The 16,407-nt window shown below is 46.2% G+C and overlaps 1 protein-coding gene across 2 annotated transcripts in view; it reads left to right on the forward strand.

Moving 5' to 3' along the window:
• The window catches only part of LOC126283252 (hornerin-like), a 76,054-nt gene that overhangs the window by 34,120 nt on the left and 25,527 nt on the right, over positions 1 to 16,407 (forward strand). Inside the window, exon 2 of one of the 2 annotated variants that reach the window (XM_049982257.1) lies at positions 13,706 to 14,831. In XM_049982257.1, coding sequence (XP_049838214.1) covers positions 13,706 to 14,831 — 1,126 coding nt within the window. The remainder of the gene's footprint in view (positions 1 to 13,705; positions 14,832 to 16,407) is intronic. The other variant, XM_049982258.1, reaches the window with a different exon arrangement.

Consider the following 16,407-nt stretch of genomic DNA (forward strand, 5'->3'; position numbering starts at 1 on the left):
GGACTGCAGAAGGAATGATCAATTGCTATACACTGAAGTGTATGGGGCACAAGAGTTCAAGAGACAAAGACTGAGCTGTGCTTCGATGACTTTACCATGGCAAGTCATCATTGTTGCGCCAAACAAAGCGTTATGGACGGTGGCGTCATCCAAAACTAGGAAGATTTGGAGGGGGGGAATGAGAGAGTAATGCAGACAGTGCATTCTGGGACATGACATCATCAGGAGGGAGGTAAACATTACAGATGCTAAAATCCTGATGTGTCCTTATCCAAACCGCCAAAGCCTCCAAAGGTGTATCAAGAGGCACAAGGTCACTAACATAGATACAAATTCCACGCAATATCGTCTCATAGTCGGTACAATTCTTAAAATAACTTCAACAGCCACAAAGGGCAGGGGTCGGACTTGCTGGAAACTATGTTTCCTGGATGGAAATGCAGAATGCGGGAAAAGTGCTTAAAAGCTGTTGTTAAAACTCAACTGGAGGATCAGACTCTGAACACTGTGGGGACATGAAGCGACCAGAGGAGCGGGGCGGGGGGGGGGGGGGGGGTTCATGTGCTGCCACCAGTTGAGGCGTCAGGGGCATCTTCTATATATCCTATCAAATTTTTGCACATGACGGTGCATCGCTTCATTTCATTTTGGATGTCCGCAACCATCTCAGTCCTGTATTTCCTGGTCGCTGGTTTCGAACCCCTATATTATTTTTATGGTGATATCTAAAGTCATTTATGTAGCAGACCCCATTGGATACGGATAGGGAACTAGTTTCCAGAATTGCAGCTGCCTGTGATGTAATTTGAAACAGACCACGTCAGGGTGCGTCAAAATCTTGTCCGCCGATCTCATGCTTGAATTGAGGTTGATGGCCGTCGGTTTCAGCACATTTTGTAAGATGGTACAAATGGTACGTTCATTGTGTCAATAAGGGCTTCTGCTGTTAACTGTAACTAACGTAAATGAAAAAAATACAATAGTGTGTTTTGATTCCCCATCTTAAATTGTTCAGTGGCGCATCCTGTATGTCCTGTCAAATTTTTGCACGCTCTTACGGAAACAGCCTGTAGACATTTGGCAGCACCTCCCGAAACGTACCAACGACTTGAAAAATCCACGCCACACAGAATCGCCGCTGCATTGTGTTCCGTAGATGGACCAACACCCTACCAAGGAGGTGATTATACTACTTTGTTTCATCAGTGTATGTTGTAAGTAATACCAGCCGTGTAGCCTTCTCTCGTTCAGCGAGAAGCGCAGCGCTTGCTTGATGAGCAAAATGATTTCAGATTAAATTGGTATTTCGACATTTTCCAAGTTTTGCTAGTGCACCACTGTGGCGAGTGGGGCGGTCTGGGACGAAGATGGTGCTCGCCTATCGCCCATCGTGGGCCGCGACGAATTTGGCCGCATCTGTAGCCTCAACACCAGGAGTAAACGCACAAGAGCCGCGAGAGAGGGACAAATTGAAGACGATAATTCCATGTTGTTATCTAAACGTCCTTACGCCGTATTTTAATAATACAGCCATCGTGGGTTTTATCCTCATTTTAGAGAAAGAAAAGAGAAGATCTGCAATATAGCTTTCACATACTTGACCGTAGAGGAAGAAGTCACATTAAGTTCTGCGTTGTATGATTTCGAGCCACATGTTAATTTGTTTCCATTGTCACATTTATCCATTTTATTAGTTTAGAAATTTTTTTACGAAATAACTCTACGCTTAACACGAGAAAATGGCATATGCTAATCTGAATGTTAAATGGACCCGTTTGTTTGCACTTAACGTCACCTTACGGCCGCAGAGCTTTGTTTAAGTAGTCCGCCTCACTCAACAGCACAAGTCTGCGGTATAAATGTACCTGAGAAACGACAAGATACAATTTATCGAGATTTTTTAAATGTGGCTCGCTTCCGTTTTATTCTATGTCTGTATTACTGTAATATTAGAGCAAATACAGCTGTTTGTTATCTGATAGATACTGATGGAGGGTGTGGCCGAAAAAAGTTAATTAAAATAAAAAATGCTATCTAGACGGACAATTATATCAATTTCAATCATTCCTTCGACCGCCCCCGGTAGCTGAGTGGTTGCAGGCACGGCAGCTTAGCGTTTCCGGTCAGAGAGCTGGTTGGCCTCTGTAATAAAAAAAACTGAGTAGAAGGATCAACAAACGAACTTTAACGGATGTCATGTGACGTCCGCAAGGACCTAACCTAACTATAAAACCTAACGATAAAAAAGAGTGGTCAGCTCGCCAGAATGTCAATCCTAAGGGCCCGGGTTCGATTCCCGGATGGGTCGGAGATTTTCTCCGATCAGCGGCTGGGTGTTGTGTTGTCCTAATCAACACCATTTCATACCCATGTCGCACAAATCATCGAAGTGGCGTCAAATCGACGGGAGGCCCTAGCCACACATTTTATTAATCTTTCCATCAATGATTTTATATTATTTATAGACTCCCGAAATAACTATACTACCGTCGATTTCGTCTCGTTAAGAACAATGTGTTGACTTCTACTTGTTAGGACCTTTTGAAACTCATCACAAATATGGTCCGATACTCGGTATACTTGTATTACGCCCATTAACGATAGCACCGAAGCGTAATTTCCCTTCGTTTCTTTAGTGGAAAAGTACTGTGTAAATGACATGAATTCTTGAAGCAATGACAAAGAACCAAAGTTGATGTGCAAGAGGCAGGCCGCAGGCCGTAAAATAAAAACCGCTGAAGGTGCATTCCGCTTGACAGCGCAGAGGCCGCAAACTCGCCTCTAGAGACACGCGGTTCACCTCCACGAGCGAACACGTGCGGGAGTCGACCGTCCACTACATTCAGTACTGTTGAAAACAGAAAAACAGAGGCTTCAAAAGAAGAGCAAAGGCGTGCATTGTGGTTTCTTACGGTGGAGGGAGTGCGGGGAACGAAAATTCGTGGAAGACGGGCACAACTGTACGAAGAGCACAGCATGTTCTTTGCAAGGGTCAAGGCGTGACACAAGCGATTCAAGGAGGGACGGACGTCAAAGGCCGATGAGGCACGAACTGGAACGCCACGCCGCATTACCGATACCATTGTCCAGCACGTGGATGACGTCATTACTGAAGACCGGCGAGTTACGTTGGCAGCTATTGTTCCAGAGGTCGCATTGAGCATCGGCACTGAATCGGTCGTGCAGTGCTCTACGTGCACTTGTGCCATTCCTCTATGCATTTGCATTCCCCATACTCCATGCGCTGTAAGGGAACGCACTACACCTCTTCATTCTTCTTTCGAACCCTCCATTTCTCTGTTTTCAGCACAGCTGAGTGCGGTCGTTGGTCAGCGCGCGCTCATGATCGGACTGTGCGTCACGTAGGTGTGCGCCCTCTACATCTACATGTACATATAAACTCCGCTAGCCAACAAGCGGTGTGTGGCGGAGGGCACAATTCGCGCCAAAGTCATATTCCCCTCCTCTGTTACACTCGCGGATCGTGCGAGGGAAAAACGACTGACTGATCGCCTCAGTACGAGCTCTAATTTCCCTTATCTTTGAATGGTAATCATTGCGAGATTTGAAAGTTGGTGGTAATAATATATGCTCTACATCCTCGGTGAAGATCGGATTTCGGAATTTAGTGAGCAGCCCCTTCCCTTTAGCGCGTCGTCTATCTGAAAGTGTGTCCCACTTCAAACTTTCTATGAGATTTGTAACCCTCTCGCGATGGCTAAATGTACCAGTCACGAATCTTGCCGCCCTTCTCTGGACCTTCTCAATCTCTTGAATCAGACCCAACTGGTAAGGATCCCATACAGACGAACAATAAGACTGGAAGAACTAACATATTGTAAGCTATTTCCTTTGTTGAGGGACTCCATCGCTTCAGAATTCTACCAATAAACCGTGATCTAGAGTTTGCCTTAGCCATTACTTGGGTAATCTGATCATTCCATTTGAGATCATTTCCGACAGTCACACCCAGATACTTGACGGATGTTACCGCTTCCACAGACTCGGCGTTTATTTTGTACTCGTACATTAATGGGGATTTTCGCCTTGTTATACTCAGTAGGTTACACTCACTAATATTGAGAGATAACTGCCAGTCATTACACCACGCATTTATGTTTCGCAAATCCTGTGATATCGTGTGATACTACTTTCCTGTAGACTACAGCATCATCGGCAAACAGTTCTAATGCCGCTGTCAATACCATCAACTAGATCGTTTATGTAAATCGTAAAAATCAGCGGACCTATTACGGTGCCCTGGGGCACACCTGAAGTTACGCTTGTTTCTGTTGAAGTCACCCCGTTCAAGACGACAAACTGCTCCCTGTCTGTTAGAAAACTTTCTTTCATACCACATATGACATCGGATAGACCGTAAGTGCGCACTTTTTGGAGCAAGCGACGGTGCGGAACTGAGTCGAATGTCTTTCGAAAGTCGAGAAATATGGCATCAACAAGGGAGCCGGTATCTAGAGCCTGCTGTATAACATGCACAAAGAGGGCCAGCTGTGTCCCGCATGACCGCTGTTTCCTAAAACCGTGCTGGTTTCTGCAGATGAACTTCTCAGAGTCTAGAAAGGTCATTATCTCTGAACACAAAATATGTTCCATGATTCTACAACAAATCGATGTCAGTGAAATTAATCGGTAACTATGTGCATCCGTTTTTCTATCGACGAGTCTGGGGCCTCAGCACTCTTATAGGAACCACAACTTCCTCCGTAGGTAATGGCATTACGATCAGTTCAGAGGTTTGCACTTTACAGCCTCCGCCTAGTTGCTTTTAGAATGCACCTGACTTGTGCTTACCATCCACACAGAACACAGCATTCGTCGCCCAGATCGCCTCCTGCGTGCTTTGCTTTAGTCAAGGTTCACGCTCTAGGTTCTAGACCGCCCTCACTTTCACATTCACGGGCAGCAATTGTATCTAAACACCCTTCACCCGTCGCGCCCGGTAACCATAGCGTGAACTGTCTTTCTCCCTGATAGGCTGATCACCGTCTTCGGTTCTCCCTAAGGATGCAGAGTGGAGTAATAACAAGTTCACATGGTCTGTCATTTGTAAACCAATCGCCATTGAGGTTGTGAAGTCCTTGTGTTGTCTAGTGAAAGTGCACAGTTCACAGCGGATGAGCTCTCCCTTTCTGTTGCGTCTCTCCTTCCCTCCCCACTGCTGCCGTGAGGAGGTTGTTGTTTCCAGCGGGTTTCTCCTACTTCCGAGTCCAAACCATTAGCTAAGCGTCTTTAAGGATTAGCTCCACTCGTACAGGCATTTGCTAAGGCGACTAGCTGGAATTTACCTACCAGTGCTATTGTGAAATCGCGTCGATTCTGTCCTTATGCGGGCCTCCAGAGAGGAAATTCGCCGCGTCATGAAAACACCGAAGATTTGTTTCGCTTGTGACTCTATCCAACATTGCAAGGTTGCTTAGAGTGAACGTTCGAGATAAAAGGGGCGTTTCATAAGTAATGCAACAGATACGGCCTTACACCAGGTTACTGGAAGGTCCTGTATGCCCGTATGGTAGCACTCTGTTAGTCGACGTCGGAGCCAACGTCTTGCTGCATCAGTAACCTTTTCACTATGCTTGTACTGCTTTCCGCGAAGTAAACCTTCATTAGGCCAAACAAATGGTAGTCGGAAGGTACGATCCGGCCGAAGTGGCGGAGCGGTGCTAGGCGCTACAGTCTGGAACCGCACTTCCTCTACGGTCGCAGATTCGAATCCTGTCTCGGACATGGATGTGTGTGATGTCCTTACATTAGTTAGGTTTACGTATTTCTAAGTTCTAGGGTACTGATGGCCTCAGATGTAAGTCCCATAGTGCTCAGAGCCATTTGAACTATTTGGAAGGTACGACATCTGGGCTGTGGGATGGATGAGGAAGAGCAGTCCAGTGAAGTTTTGTGAAGTCCACTCGGGAGCGCAGGCTTGTGTGAAGCTTGCTTTGTCATGGAGAAGGAGAAGCGCGTTTGCATTTTTGCGGCAACGAACGCACTGAAGTTGTTCTTTCAGTTTCCTGAAGGTAGCACAATACTCATCAGTGTTGGTCATTGCAACATGAGGGAGGACATCAAACAGAATAACCCCTTCAGAGTCCCGGAAGGCAGTAGCCACGATTTAACCAGCTGAGGGTGCGGCTTTGAACTTTTTCTTCGGAGGAGACGTGGTATTGCGCCCCTCCAAGTATTGTCATCTGGTTTCCGGTTCGAAGTGGTGAATCCATGTTTCATCGCCTGTGACGACGTTCGACAACAAATTGTCACGGTCAGCCTCGTAACGCGTAAGCAATTTCGCACAGATGGTCCTTCGCTGCTCTTCATGGTCTTCTGTTAGGCAGGAGGAACCAAACGGGCGCATGCCTCTGAGTACTCCAGTAGTTGGAATAGTGTGTCAGCACTAACAACAGACAGGTCCTGGTGAGCAGCGATGTACTTCATTGTGATCCGTCGATCATCGCGAATGAGTGTGTCTGCACGTTCCAACATTGCTGAAGTCGTACCTTGTGCGGGATGGCGAACACGTCTGCACGACTTTGGTGCTATAACGATAGACGCCTCGCTCGATGACTGACCGTGCTTCTGTTCACTGTCAGGTCTCTGTAGACATTTTGCTAGCGCCTATGAATATCTTTGATGCTCTAGTTGTCCGCCAAAAGGAACTCAATGACAGTTCTCTGCTTGGAGCGCACCTCCGTCACAGACGCCACTTTGAAAGCTACGTATAGTGCCGCCGCCTATCGGAACTTCATGAAACTGCAGGGGCAGAGGCGGGAATATTCTCACAACAAATTCCGCATTTGTCACCAGAAACTGGCTGAAATTAAAAACTGGTGCATTATTTATTGAACGCTTCTCATACATGATGAACCGAACTCCACTGACAAAATTTCATAGGTTCTCCAGGAACATTTTCTGAGTATTTTGGTATAAGAGACTCGTGGTACCGCTGGCTCGTTACAGAGTAAATACACACATCAAAAAAAGTTTTGCATCACCCCGGTTCCCACAACTCCTGTAGATAGCCGTTGACTGTGGATATTGTGTCACAGACACAGTTCCGTAGACTGTTCAGAGATGTCACTAAACTCGCCCAAAGATGTAAGCAACCATGCATGAGCAACGCCTATTAGAAGGAGGGGTCCGACAGCCAATCATTTCCAGTCATTCAATGGGGTAGTTCAACCATGCCGCAGTTCGATTGCGTCCGCATTGTTACTTTCTGCCAGACAGGGCTCTCAACATGGGAAGTGTACGGACGTCTTGGAGTGAACCAAAGCGATGTTGTTCGGTCATGCAGGAGATACAGAGAGACAGGAACTGTCGATGATATGCCTAAGGGCTACTACCACAGTGGATGACCGCTACCTACGGATTACGGCTCGGAGGAACCCTGACAGCAACGCCAACATGTTGGATAATGCTTTTCGTGCAGCCACAGGACGTCGTGTTACGACTCAAACTGTGCGCAATAGGCTGCATGATGCGCAACTTCACTCCCGACGTCGATGGCGAGATCCATCTTTGCAACCACGACGCGGTGCAGCGCGGTACGGATGGGCCCAACAACATGCAGAATGGACCGCTCAGGATTTGCATCATGTTCTCTTCACCGATAAGTGTCGCATATACCTTCAACCAGACAATCGTCGGAGATGTGTTTGGAGGCAACCCGGTCATGCTCAACGCCTTAGACACACTGTCCAGTTCAAACTGCACAATTGGCCGCGGGGCATGATGGGAATTAGTATGCGGTTGCGCACGCGCCTTATTATTGTCGCCCATTTGCACGTGAAAATGTCTGAGCGTATAGCGCCTGTAAAGGCCTAATATGTGAACAATATCAGCCCAACTACGGTTCAAAGGAAGTTTGCGACCGAGTTCAAGCTGAGACAACCGGTCCAAGTGTGCTAACAATCAAGAATTTGAATCGCAAGGTTGAGAGAAGGGACAGTGTGATGACTGTGTTGGCAATGTTGATCGTCCAAAATGGGTGAAAACGGCTGAAAACACCGAGAAGACACGCGCTGTGTTACAAACCAGGCCCAGGAAGTCGATCAAACGCGCTGCAGAACAAGTGGGCATCAACCGGGAGACACTGCGACAAATTGTTGTTGAAGACCTGCATCTCTTCCCATACAAAACTCAAACCCATCAGCTATTAAGCCCCAGGACCGTGGAACAGCGGTTGTGTTTCGCCAACACTGTTGTCCACAGAAATGACAAGCAAGACCTTCATGTTTGTGTGGTTTGGTTTAGCGATGAACCACAGTTTCATTTGGATGGGTTTGTCAACAAGCAAAACTGGCGCATTTGGAGGACTGAGAATCCGCATTTTGCGATCGAGAAGTCTCTTCACTCTCAACGGGCGACTGTGTAGCGTGCAATGTCCGGTCACGGAATAATCGGTTCGATATTCCTTGGTGGCACGGTGATTACCGAATGGTACATGAAGGTTTTGGAAGAAGATTTCATCCTCATTATCCAAAGTGACCCTGATTTCGACAAGATGTGGTTCATGCAAGACGGAGCTCGACCCCATCGAATCAGAGAGTTTGATGTCCTGCAAGAGCACTTTGGGAAACTCGGTTGGCTGCCATATTCTCCAGATCTGAACACAAGCGACTCCTTTTTGTGGGGTTGTATTAAAGACAAGGTGTACATTAATAACCCCAAAATCATAACTGAACTGAAAACAGCCCTTCAGGAGGTGATAGACAGTATCGATGTTCCAACACCTCAGCGGGTCAGACAGAATTATTCTGCGCCACATCATCGCCAATGAAGGCAGGCATATCGAACATGTCATAGCATACGTCCGAATATTTGCAGTGAATTTTACATAATGAATAAAGTGTGTGCACGCCATACTTTGGAACTAATTTACGTTTTCCTTCGTATAGTCCAATAATTGTCACTCCGTATGTATTGTATGGTCGCTAATAGTGTGTCCGCAGCCAAGTGTGTAGGCACATATTTTCAACAGCGCGAGGACAGTGGATCGAATCTCACGGCCACCAATCCTTTTTTTTCATTTCTCTGTAATTCTACCAATAGAGTCATTATTACTTTGCAAACAACCAATATACAATCTTAAATTATTATTTCATAATCTTATTCTAAAAAATGGAGTAAGACATTTACGTAAAAAGGGTTAAAATTAAGAAAAAAAACGATACACAAGAACTTTGAGTGGAATCAGTATACTCATTTTATTTATGGTACTGGTGGTACAAATATTCTAAGCAGTAATTATTGCAACATACAGCCGAATCTGTGCATGTGCATGGTCTTTCAAAGTGTCTGTTGCATTACAAACTTGGGTTACATTCGTAAACGGTTCCTGGTCATCACACAATTTCGCACCGTACCACGCATTACTGGCATCAGAATTACGTGGTAATAAAAAAAGTTACTGGCATTGGGATTCGATCCATAGACCTCGGCTAGTCTTTCGACTACGAAATCCTTGATTACTTGCGATCATGCAAAGCATATAGCTGCTGGTATATTGTTCAATCTCGATTTTCTCGAGAGCTGTTGAGAGTTGCGTCTTGCTATTTATTCATGTTGAAGGTTTAGTAGTGCGCTACACACCATGTCAACGAGCGAGTTGGCGTAATGGTTGGCACACTGGACTTGCGCTCGGGAGAACTACGGTTCAAACTCGCTGCGTCCGGCCATCCTGATCTAGGTTTTCCGTGATTTCCCTAAATCGCTCCAGCCATTTGCTAGCATAATTGTTTTGACAGGGCACAGCCGGTTTCCGTCCCATCCTTCCCTAATCCAAGCTCGTGCTCCTTCTCTAATGACCTCGTTATCGACGGGACGTTAAACACTAATCTCCTCCTTCCCTCCTCCACATCCTGTCAGTATGAAGTTCGCGTGGTTCCCCTGTCAGCTGTTCCCGCAGCTGCAGCAACCATATCACAGTAGTTTTGAATATTTACATAACCGAATTCATTCGCATTACTACGTTGTTAGAGTGTATTCACAGAAATAAAGAAAATTCTGGTAACAAATACGAATAAATCATAATTACATGATTGCCCTGCACCACCGGACCCTGATATGAAAATATTCAAAATATGTCCATAAACAACGGCCAAAATTTAGTCGGAGGAGTTCTGGTTCACCTTATATATTAAACACTAGTCATGATAAGTGTTGTTCCTTGCATCCATTGTCTTATACTGTACATCTACGTCTACATCTAGTACACCGAAAGCCAGCTTATGGTGTATGACGGAGGGTACTTCTCGATTTCCAGGCGCCTTACCGATACATCATCACCCCCGACTGTTTATTGATCATTACCTTTTTCCATGCTATTGCCATTTGGTTATTTAGGCCCTGTCTTAGATTTTTCCTTCTTGAATAACTTCTTGGCCCTTGATTAAGTTTCATTCATTTTTGCCTTAGACATAATCTACTAGTATTTCCCGATAGTACAACATTATACACTCCATTTCAAACAGTCACACCCAGCAGTTTGCCGAAATAACTCAATTTAACGTAATTACGAACTACTGACATGGCGATGTCATGGTTCTTTTGTCATAACGAAACTCAGTTACACACGCCGCAGTTATTTGGTGTAGATTAACGGCGTAAACAACAGAAATAGCACAGAACTTGCACAATTGTTGCATGTGAGTTTGAAGCGAGGCCAGATGTTCAAACCGAAAAAAAGAATAAAAAATGAAATAAATTTTTTTTAAAAAAACGAACTTGTACGATCGTGTGGGATCGGATGGAGAGAGGTACAATAATCACTTACCAAGTTGCTCTTTTGTTGAGAACTGACATTCTGAGCCCGTGGCTGTGTGCAAAAGACAGGTTGATTCTTGCAGATAAGATAACAGCAACCATCCCTCCTTGTAATGCTAATTACTTATATAAATAGCCCCGTTACCGGTTTCTAACCGACAGATGACTTGTCCACGTTAAGATTTACTTTTGTTGCAGTTTACATTAGCTTTCATTTTTTATTCCCCCATATGGTGGGGCGCGGTGGTGTCGTCGAAAATTCGGCGCCGTTACATTACACGTTTCAATATTCACTGCTTGAGTTCAAGCACTAGCGAAGACTATATAAAACACTTTTTTGATATGTACATGTCCACATAAAATGCACCATTCACACACACCAAAAAGTGGAGTAATACATTATGCATGTACAGGGTGTTTTAAAAATGACAGGTATATTTGAAACGGCAATAAAAACTAAACGAGCAGCGATAGAAATACACCGTTTGTTGCAATATGCTTGGGACAACAGTACATTTTCAGGCGGACAAACTTTCGAAATTACAGTAGTTACAATTTTCAACAACAGATGGCGCTGCAAGTGATGTGAAAGATATAGAAGACAACGCAGTCTGTGGGTGCGCCATTCTGTACGTCGTCTTTCTGCTGTAAGCGTGTGCTGTTCACAACGTGCAAGTGTGCTGTGGACAACATGGTTTATTCCTTAGAACAGAGGATTTTTCTGGTGTTGGAATTCCACCGCCTAGAACACAGTGTTGTTGCAACAAGACGAAGTTTTCAGCGGAGGTTTAATGTAACCAAAGGACCGAAAAGCGATACAATAAAGGATCTGTTTGAAAAATTTCAACGGACTGGGAACGTGATGGATGAACGTGCTGGAAAGGTAGGGCGACCGCGTATGGCAACCACAGAGGGCAACGCACAGCTAGTGCAGCAGGTGATCCAACAGCGGCCTCGGGTTTCCGTTCGCCGTGTTGCAGCTGCGGTCCAAATGGCGCCAACGTCCACGTATCGTCTCATGCGCCAGAGTTTACACCTTTATCCATACAAAATTCAAACGCGGCAACCCCTCAGCGCCGCTACCATTGCTGCACGAGAGACATTCGCTAACGATATAGTGCACAGGATTGATGACGGCGATATGCATGTGGGCAGCATTTGGTTTACTGGCGAAGCTTATTTTTACCTGGACGGCTTCATCAATAAACAGAACTGGCGCATATGGGGAACCGAAAAGCCCCATGTTGCAGTCCCATCGTCCCTGCATCCTCAAAAAGTACTGGTCTGGGCCGCCATTTCTTCCAAAGGAATCATTGGCCCATTTTTCAGATCAGAAACGATTACTGCATCACGCTATCTGGACATTCTTCGTGAATTTGTGGCGGTACAAACTGCCTTAGACGACACTGCGAACACCTCGTGGTTTATGCAAGATGGTGCCCGGCCACATCGCACGGCCGACGTCTTTAATTTCCTGAATGAATATTTCGATGATCGTGTGATTGCTTTGGGCTATCCGAAACATACAGGAGGCGGCGTGGATTGGCCTCCCTATTCGCCAGACATGAACCCCTGTGACTTCTTTCTGTGGGGACACTTGAAAGACCAGGTGTACCGCCAGAATCCAGAAACAATTGAACAGCTGAAGCAGTACATCTCATCTGCATGTGAAGGTATTCCGCCAGACACGTTGTCAAACGTTTCGGGTAATTCCATTCAGAGACTACGCCATATTATTGCTACGCATGGTAGATATGTGGAAAATATCGTACTATAGAGTTTCTCAGACCGCAGCGCCATCTGTTGTTGACAACTGTAACTACTGTAATTTCTAAAGTTTGTCTGCCTGAAAATGTACTGTTGTCCCAAGCATATTGCAACAAACGGTGTATTTCTATCGCTGCTCGTTTAGTTTGTATTGCCGTTTCAAATATACCGGTCATTTTTGAAGCACCCTGTACATTATATCAAAGAAGTGCTTCATATAGTCTTCGCTGCTGCATGATCACAAGGAGTCAGCACTGCAAATCTTTCTTTCTTTTCTTTTGATTGTGCCTGTGTTCCCGCGGAGACGCAGGGTCGGCATGGTTAATCAGATGTGGCAACGTTAGTTGAAGGGGTGGCTGGATGCCCTTCCTGCCGCCACCCCGTACCCCGTGGGAAGGAATTAGGGTACCCCAACTGTCTGCGACTAGTGTAATCCATGGAATAGTGCGAAAGTGTTCACATCTTTGCGAGCCGTGTAACTGAGGCGGAACGTGGGGACCAACCCGGTATTCACCTAGCGAAAAATCACATCCATACTGGCCGGCTCACCGGCCCTCCTCGTTAATCCCCCGGGCGGATTCGATCCGGGGCCGGCACGCCTACCCGAGTCCAGGAATCAGCGCGTTAGCGCTCTCGGCTAACCTGACGGGTGAGTCAGCACTGCAAGTAATGGTGCGGAATTTTTCGACAGCGCCACCACGCCAAGAAATTTTCACCATAGGAGTAAATAAAATGCGAAAATCGATGTGAACTACAACAAAAATGTATCTTAACGTGAACAAACCGTCTGATGATGAATCTGTCTGTTCGAAAACCGGTAACGGCGCTATTTATCTAAATAAATAACATTATAAAAAGTGGATGGTTGCTGTTATCTTCTCTGCAAGAATCAATCTGTACTTATGAAGACGCCGCCTCGACTCAACAGCCTCAACACACACGAACTTTCATTGTCGAACATGGCGGCATAGTGTCTGATGCAGAGAGCGGTTTTGGGGCTGGATGGATACCAGCATAGGAACGTCAGTATCCAGTTACGTTACTTCGCAGGTAGAGCAGTGTGCACAACAGGCCACGTCTGCTGCTCGATTCATTCGTATGTTTGCTTCTAGACATATTGACTCCAGAAAATTACCTCTCCGTTCGCTATCCACTGTTGCAGGCGGCGTTCTTGTCAGCTCCGACGAGCGCCGAAGAAGTGAGAGAGGAGACTGGCGGTGAGGGCCGCGGCCACTTGCTAGTGCCGTACCACCAGGCGAACACGGCGCTGCTGCACAGGGCAGCTGCCATCACTGGGGTCGTCCCAGACTCTGCGGCTGTGGTGGCGGCCGCCTCTCTCCAGCAGCGACCACAGACGCCGGACCAGGAGCAGCCGAAGCCGGCGGGTCCAGCCCAGCTGAACGACGAGCCGCCCCAGCAGCACTCTCAGGGTGGACAACTCGCAGCGAAGTTGGCATCGCACGGTAACCATCCAGAACTCACAGGAGTGATATTCCGCAATCATAATCACCAAGAACCGTCTTCATTGGCACCGGTGGAAGAGCCATTCCAGAAACAGCAAATCCCAGTCAGCGCCGACTCAACTGGGGCACTGCCTCACCATACTGTGCCCAATAGACCGTCGCCACATCACACACCACAACAGGCCCCACACCTGGCCGCCATAGCAGTAGCCCCACCTCCACATTTCCAACAGAGCTTACCAGAGACTGTGAAGGCTCCATACCATCATGTCCAGCACCAACCCGCACAGACTGTGCAAGCTGCACTTCCACCACAACACCCAATGTCGGCGCAGCAGTCTGTCCTGCAACTCCAACAAATTCTTGACCGCCAAACAGGAGCAGAGGTGGTACCTGGCAGGAGGACCCCATATCTCCCATCTCCTGCAGCGGCAGCGCCTAAGCAACTTGTCCATCGAGGGTCACCGGTAGGAGAAGAAGCACCTTCCAGACAGACTCCATATTTTACATCACCGGCAACTCTGGCTCAGAAGCGACCTGCTCAACATGTTCCACAAGTAGTGGAGGCAGAATCTTCATTCCTGCCACGCCGAACAGCTGCAGCTCTCAAGGAGCACGCCCACCATAATCGTCCAGCGGCGGGGGCCGCTTCGTTCCACCACATCCACCACATAGTGCCTGTTGCCGCCACTCTCCCACTCCATCACTTTTCACACCACTCAGCGTATATGGGAGCTGCGCCACTTCAACATGCCCATCACTCTGTACCTGCAGCCGGAGCAGCATCACACCATAAGGCCACTCACGCATCGTCTGGAGCACATGGTCAGTATCAAGTTTTGAAAGACACCTGCGATTTCTGATGATGTTACCCATCATTAATATAAGATTGTAGGTATCCGGTGTTCTACTGAATTAGCAATTTCATTTTGATGCACAATATTGGGATGAATTATCTTTGTCGAATACTATAAACATTGATTTCAGATGTTGTCTTTCCCTAATTAGGTCCTGGTAGCATGCACATCTAAGAACATTACTTCCACTGGAACTTCCTGGCGGATTAAAACTGTGTGCTGAACCGGGAATAGAACTGGGGACCTTTGCCTTTCGCGGGCAACTGCTCCCGAGTTCGACTCTCTCTCTAGTACACAGTTTTAATCTTCCAAGAAGTTTTATAACAGCGCGCACTCCGCTGCAGACTGAAAATTTCGTTCCGGAGACATCCCCTACGCTGTGGCTACGCCATGTTCCCGCAATATCCTTTCTTCCAGTAGCAAGTTTTGCAGGAGAGCTTCTGTGAAGAATGGAGTGTAGGAGGCGAGGTACGGGCGGAAGTATAGCTGGGAGGACGGGTCGTGAGTCGTGCTGGGCTAGTTCAGTCGCCAGAGCACTTGCCCGTGGAAGGCGAAGGTCTCGAGTTCGAGTCTCGGTCCGGCATACAGTGTGAATCTGCCAGGAAGTTTCATATCAGTACACACACCAGTGCAGAGTGAAAATTTCATTCTGGATTACTTGTACTACTTTTCAAGGGCCATAGGATGAGTCGTCCAAATATCATGCATTACAATGTACTCAAAAACCTAGCAGACATCATGCTGTAAATCTTCTAATCCCCTTTTATTTCTGGTACTGTTTAATAAATATGTTTGCTGAAATAACAATCGAAATGGACGTCTTTCCCAATGCAAGTTTTGTGCAAAGTTGGACACATCATCTGTGAGCCTTAATATTATTTTATATACAAATCTCAAAGCGCAGGATATAAGAAACCGACACATGGGAAACAGCAAAGCACATTACTCTGAAGAAATGGATACCACCCACAAAAGCAAATACGAATTTAATAAGAAATCTACAGTAGGAGTGAGCTATTGAACAGACAAGAACTATAGACAGAATGCCACACCTACAGCGCAATGCAGAAAATAACTGAGTAGATATGTAAACTCCCAAAAAATCTAAAATTTACAGAGTAGCAGAAGAATCTTGTCAAATCTCAATGGGTCGAACATGAAAGAACATCAAAATGGGTTATTGTTAACAATTCCAAGTCTGAAGAAGTCAAATTCCATATTGGACATCAGCAATTTTATCTTTTTCAGAAGTGGTTCTTTTGCTGTAGCCAGTCTCAATGTTACATCCAATCTGTTTTGGCCACCTTTATTTTGCTCCCTAAATATCAACACTCATCTGCTACTTTAAGTGCTTCGTTTCCTACTCTAATTCCCTTAGCATCACTCTGATTTAATTCGACTACATTCTACTACTTTCGTTTTGAATTTTCTAATGTTCATGTTATAACCTCTTTTCAACGCACTATTCGTTCAGCTCAGCTGCTCTTCCAAGTCGTTCACTGTCTATAACAGAATTACAGTGTCATCGCCAAACATCAGAATGT

Source organism: Schistocerca gregaria, chromosome 1, assembly GCF_023897955.1.
Source record: "Schistocerca gregaria isolate iqSchGreg1 chromosome 1, iqSchGreg1.2, whole genome shotgun sequence".
In the NCBI taxonomy this organism is placed as follows: Eukaryota; Metazoa; Arthropoda; class Insecta; order Orthoptera; family Acrididae; genus Schistocerca; species Schistocerca gregaria.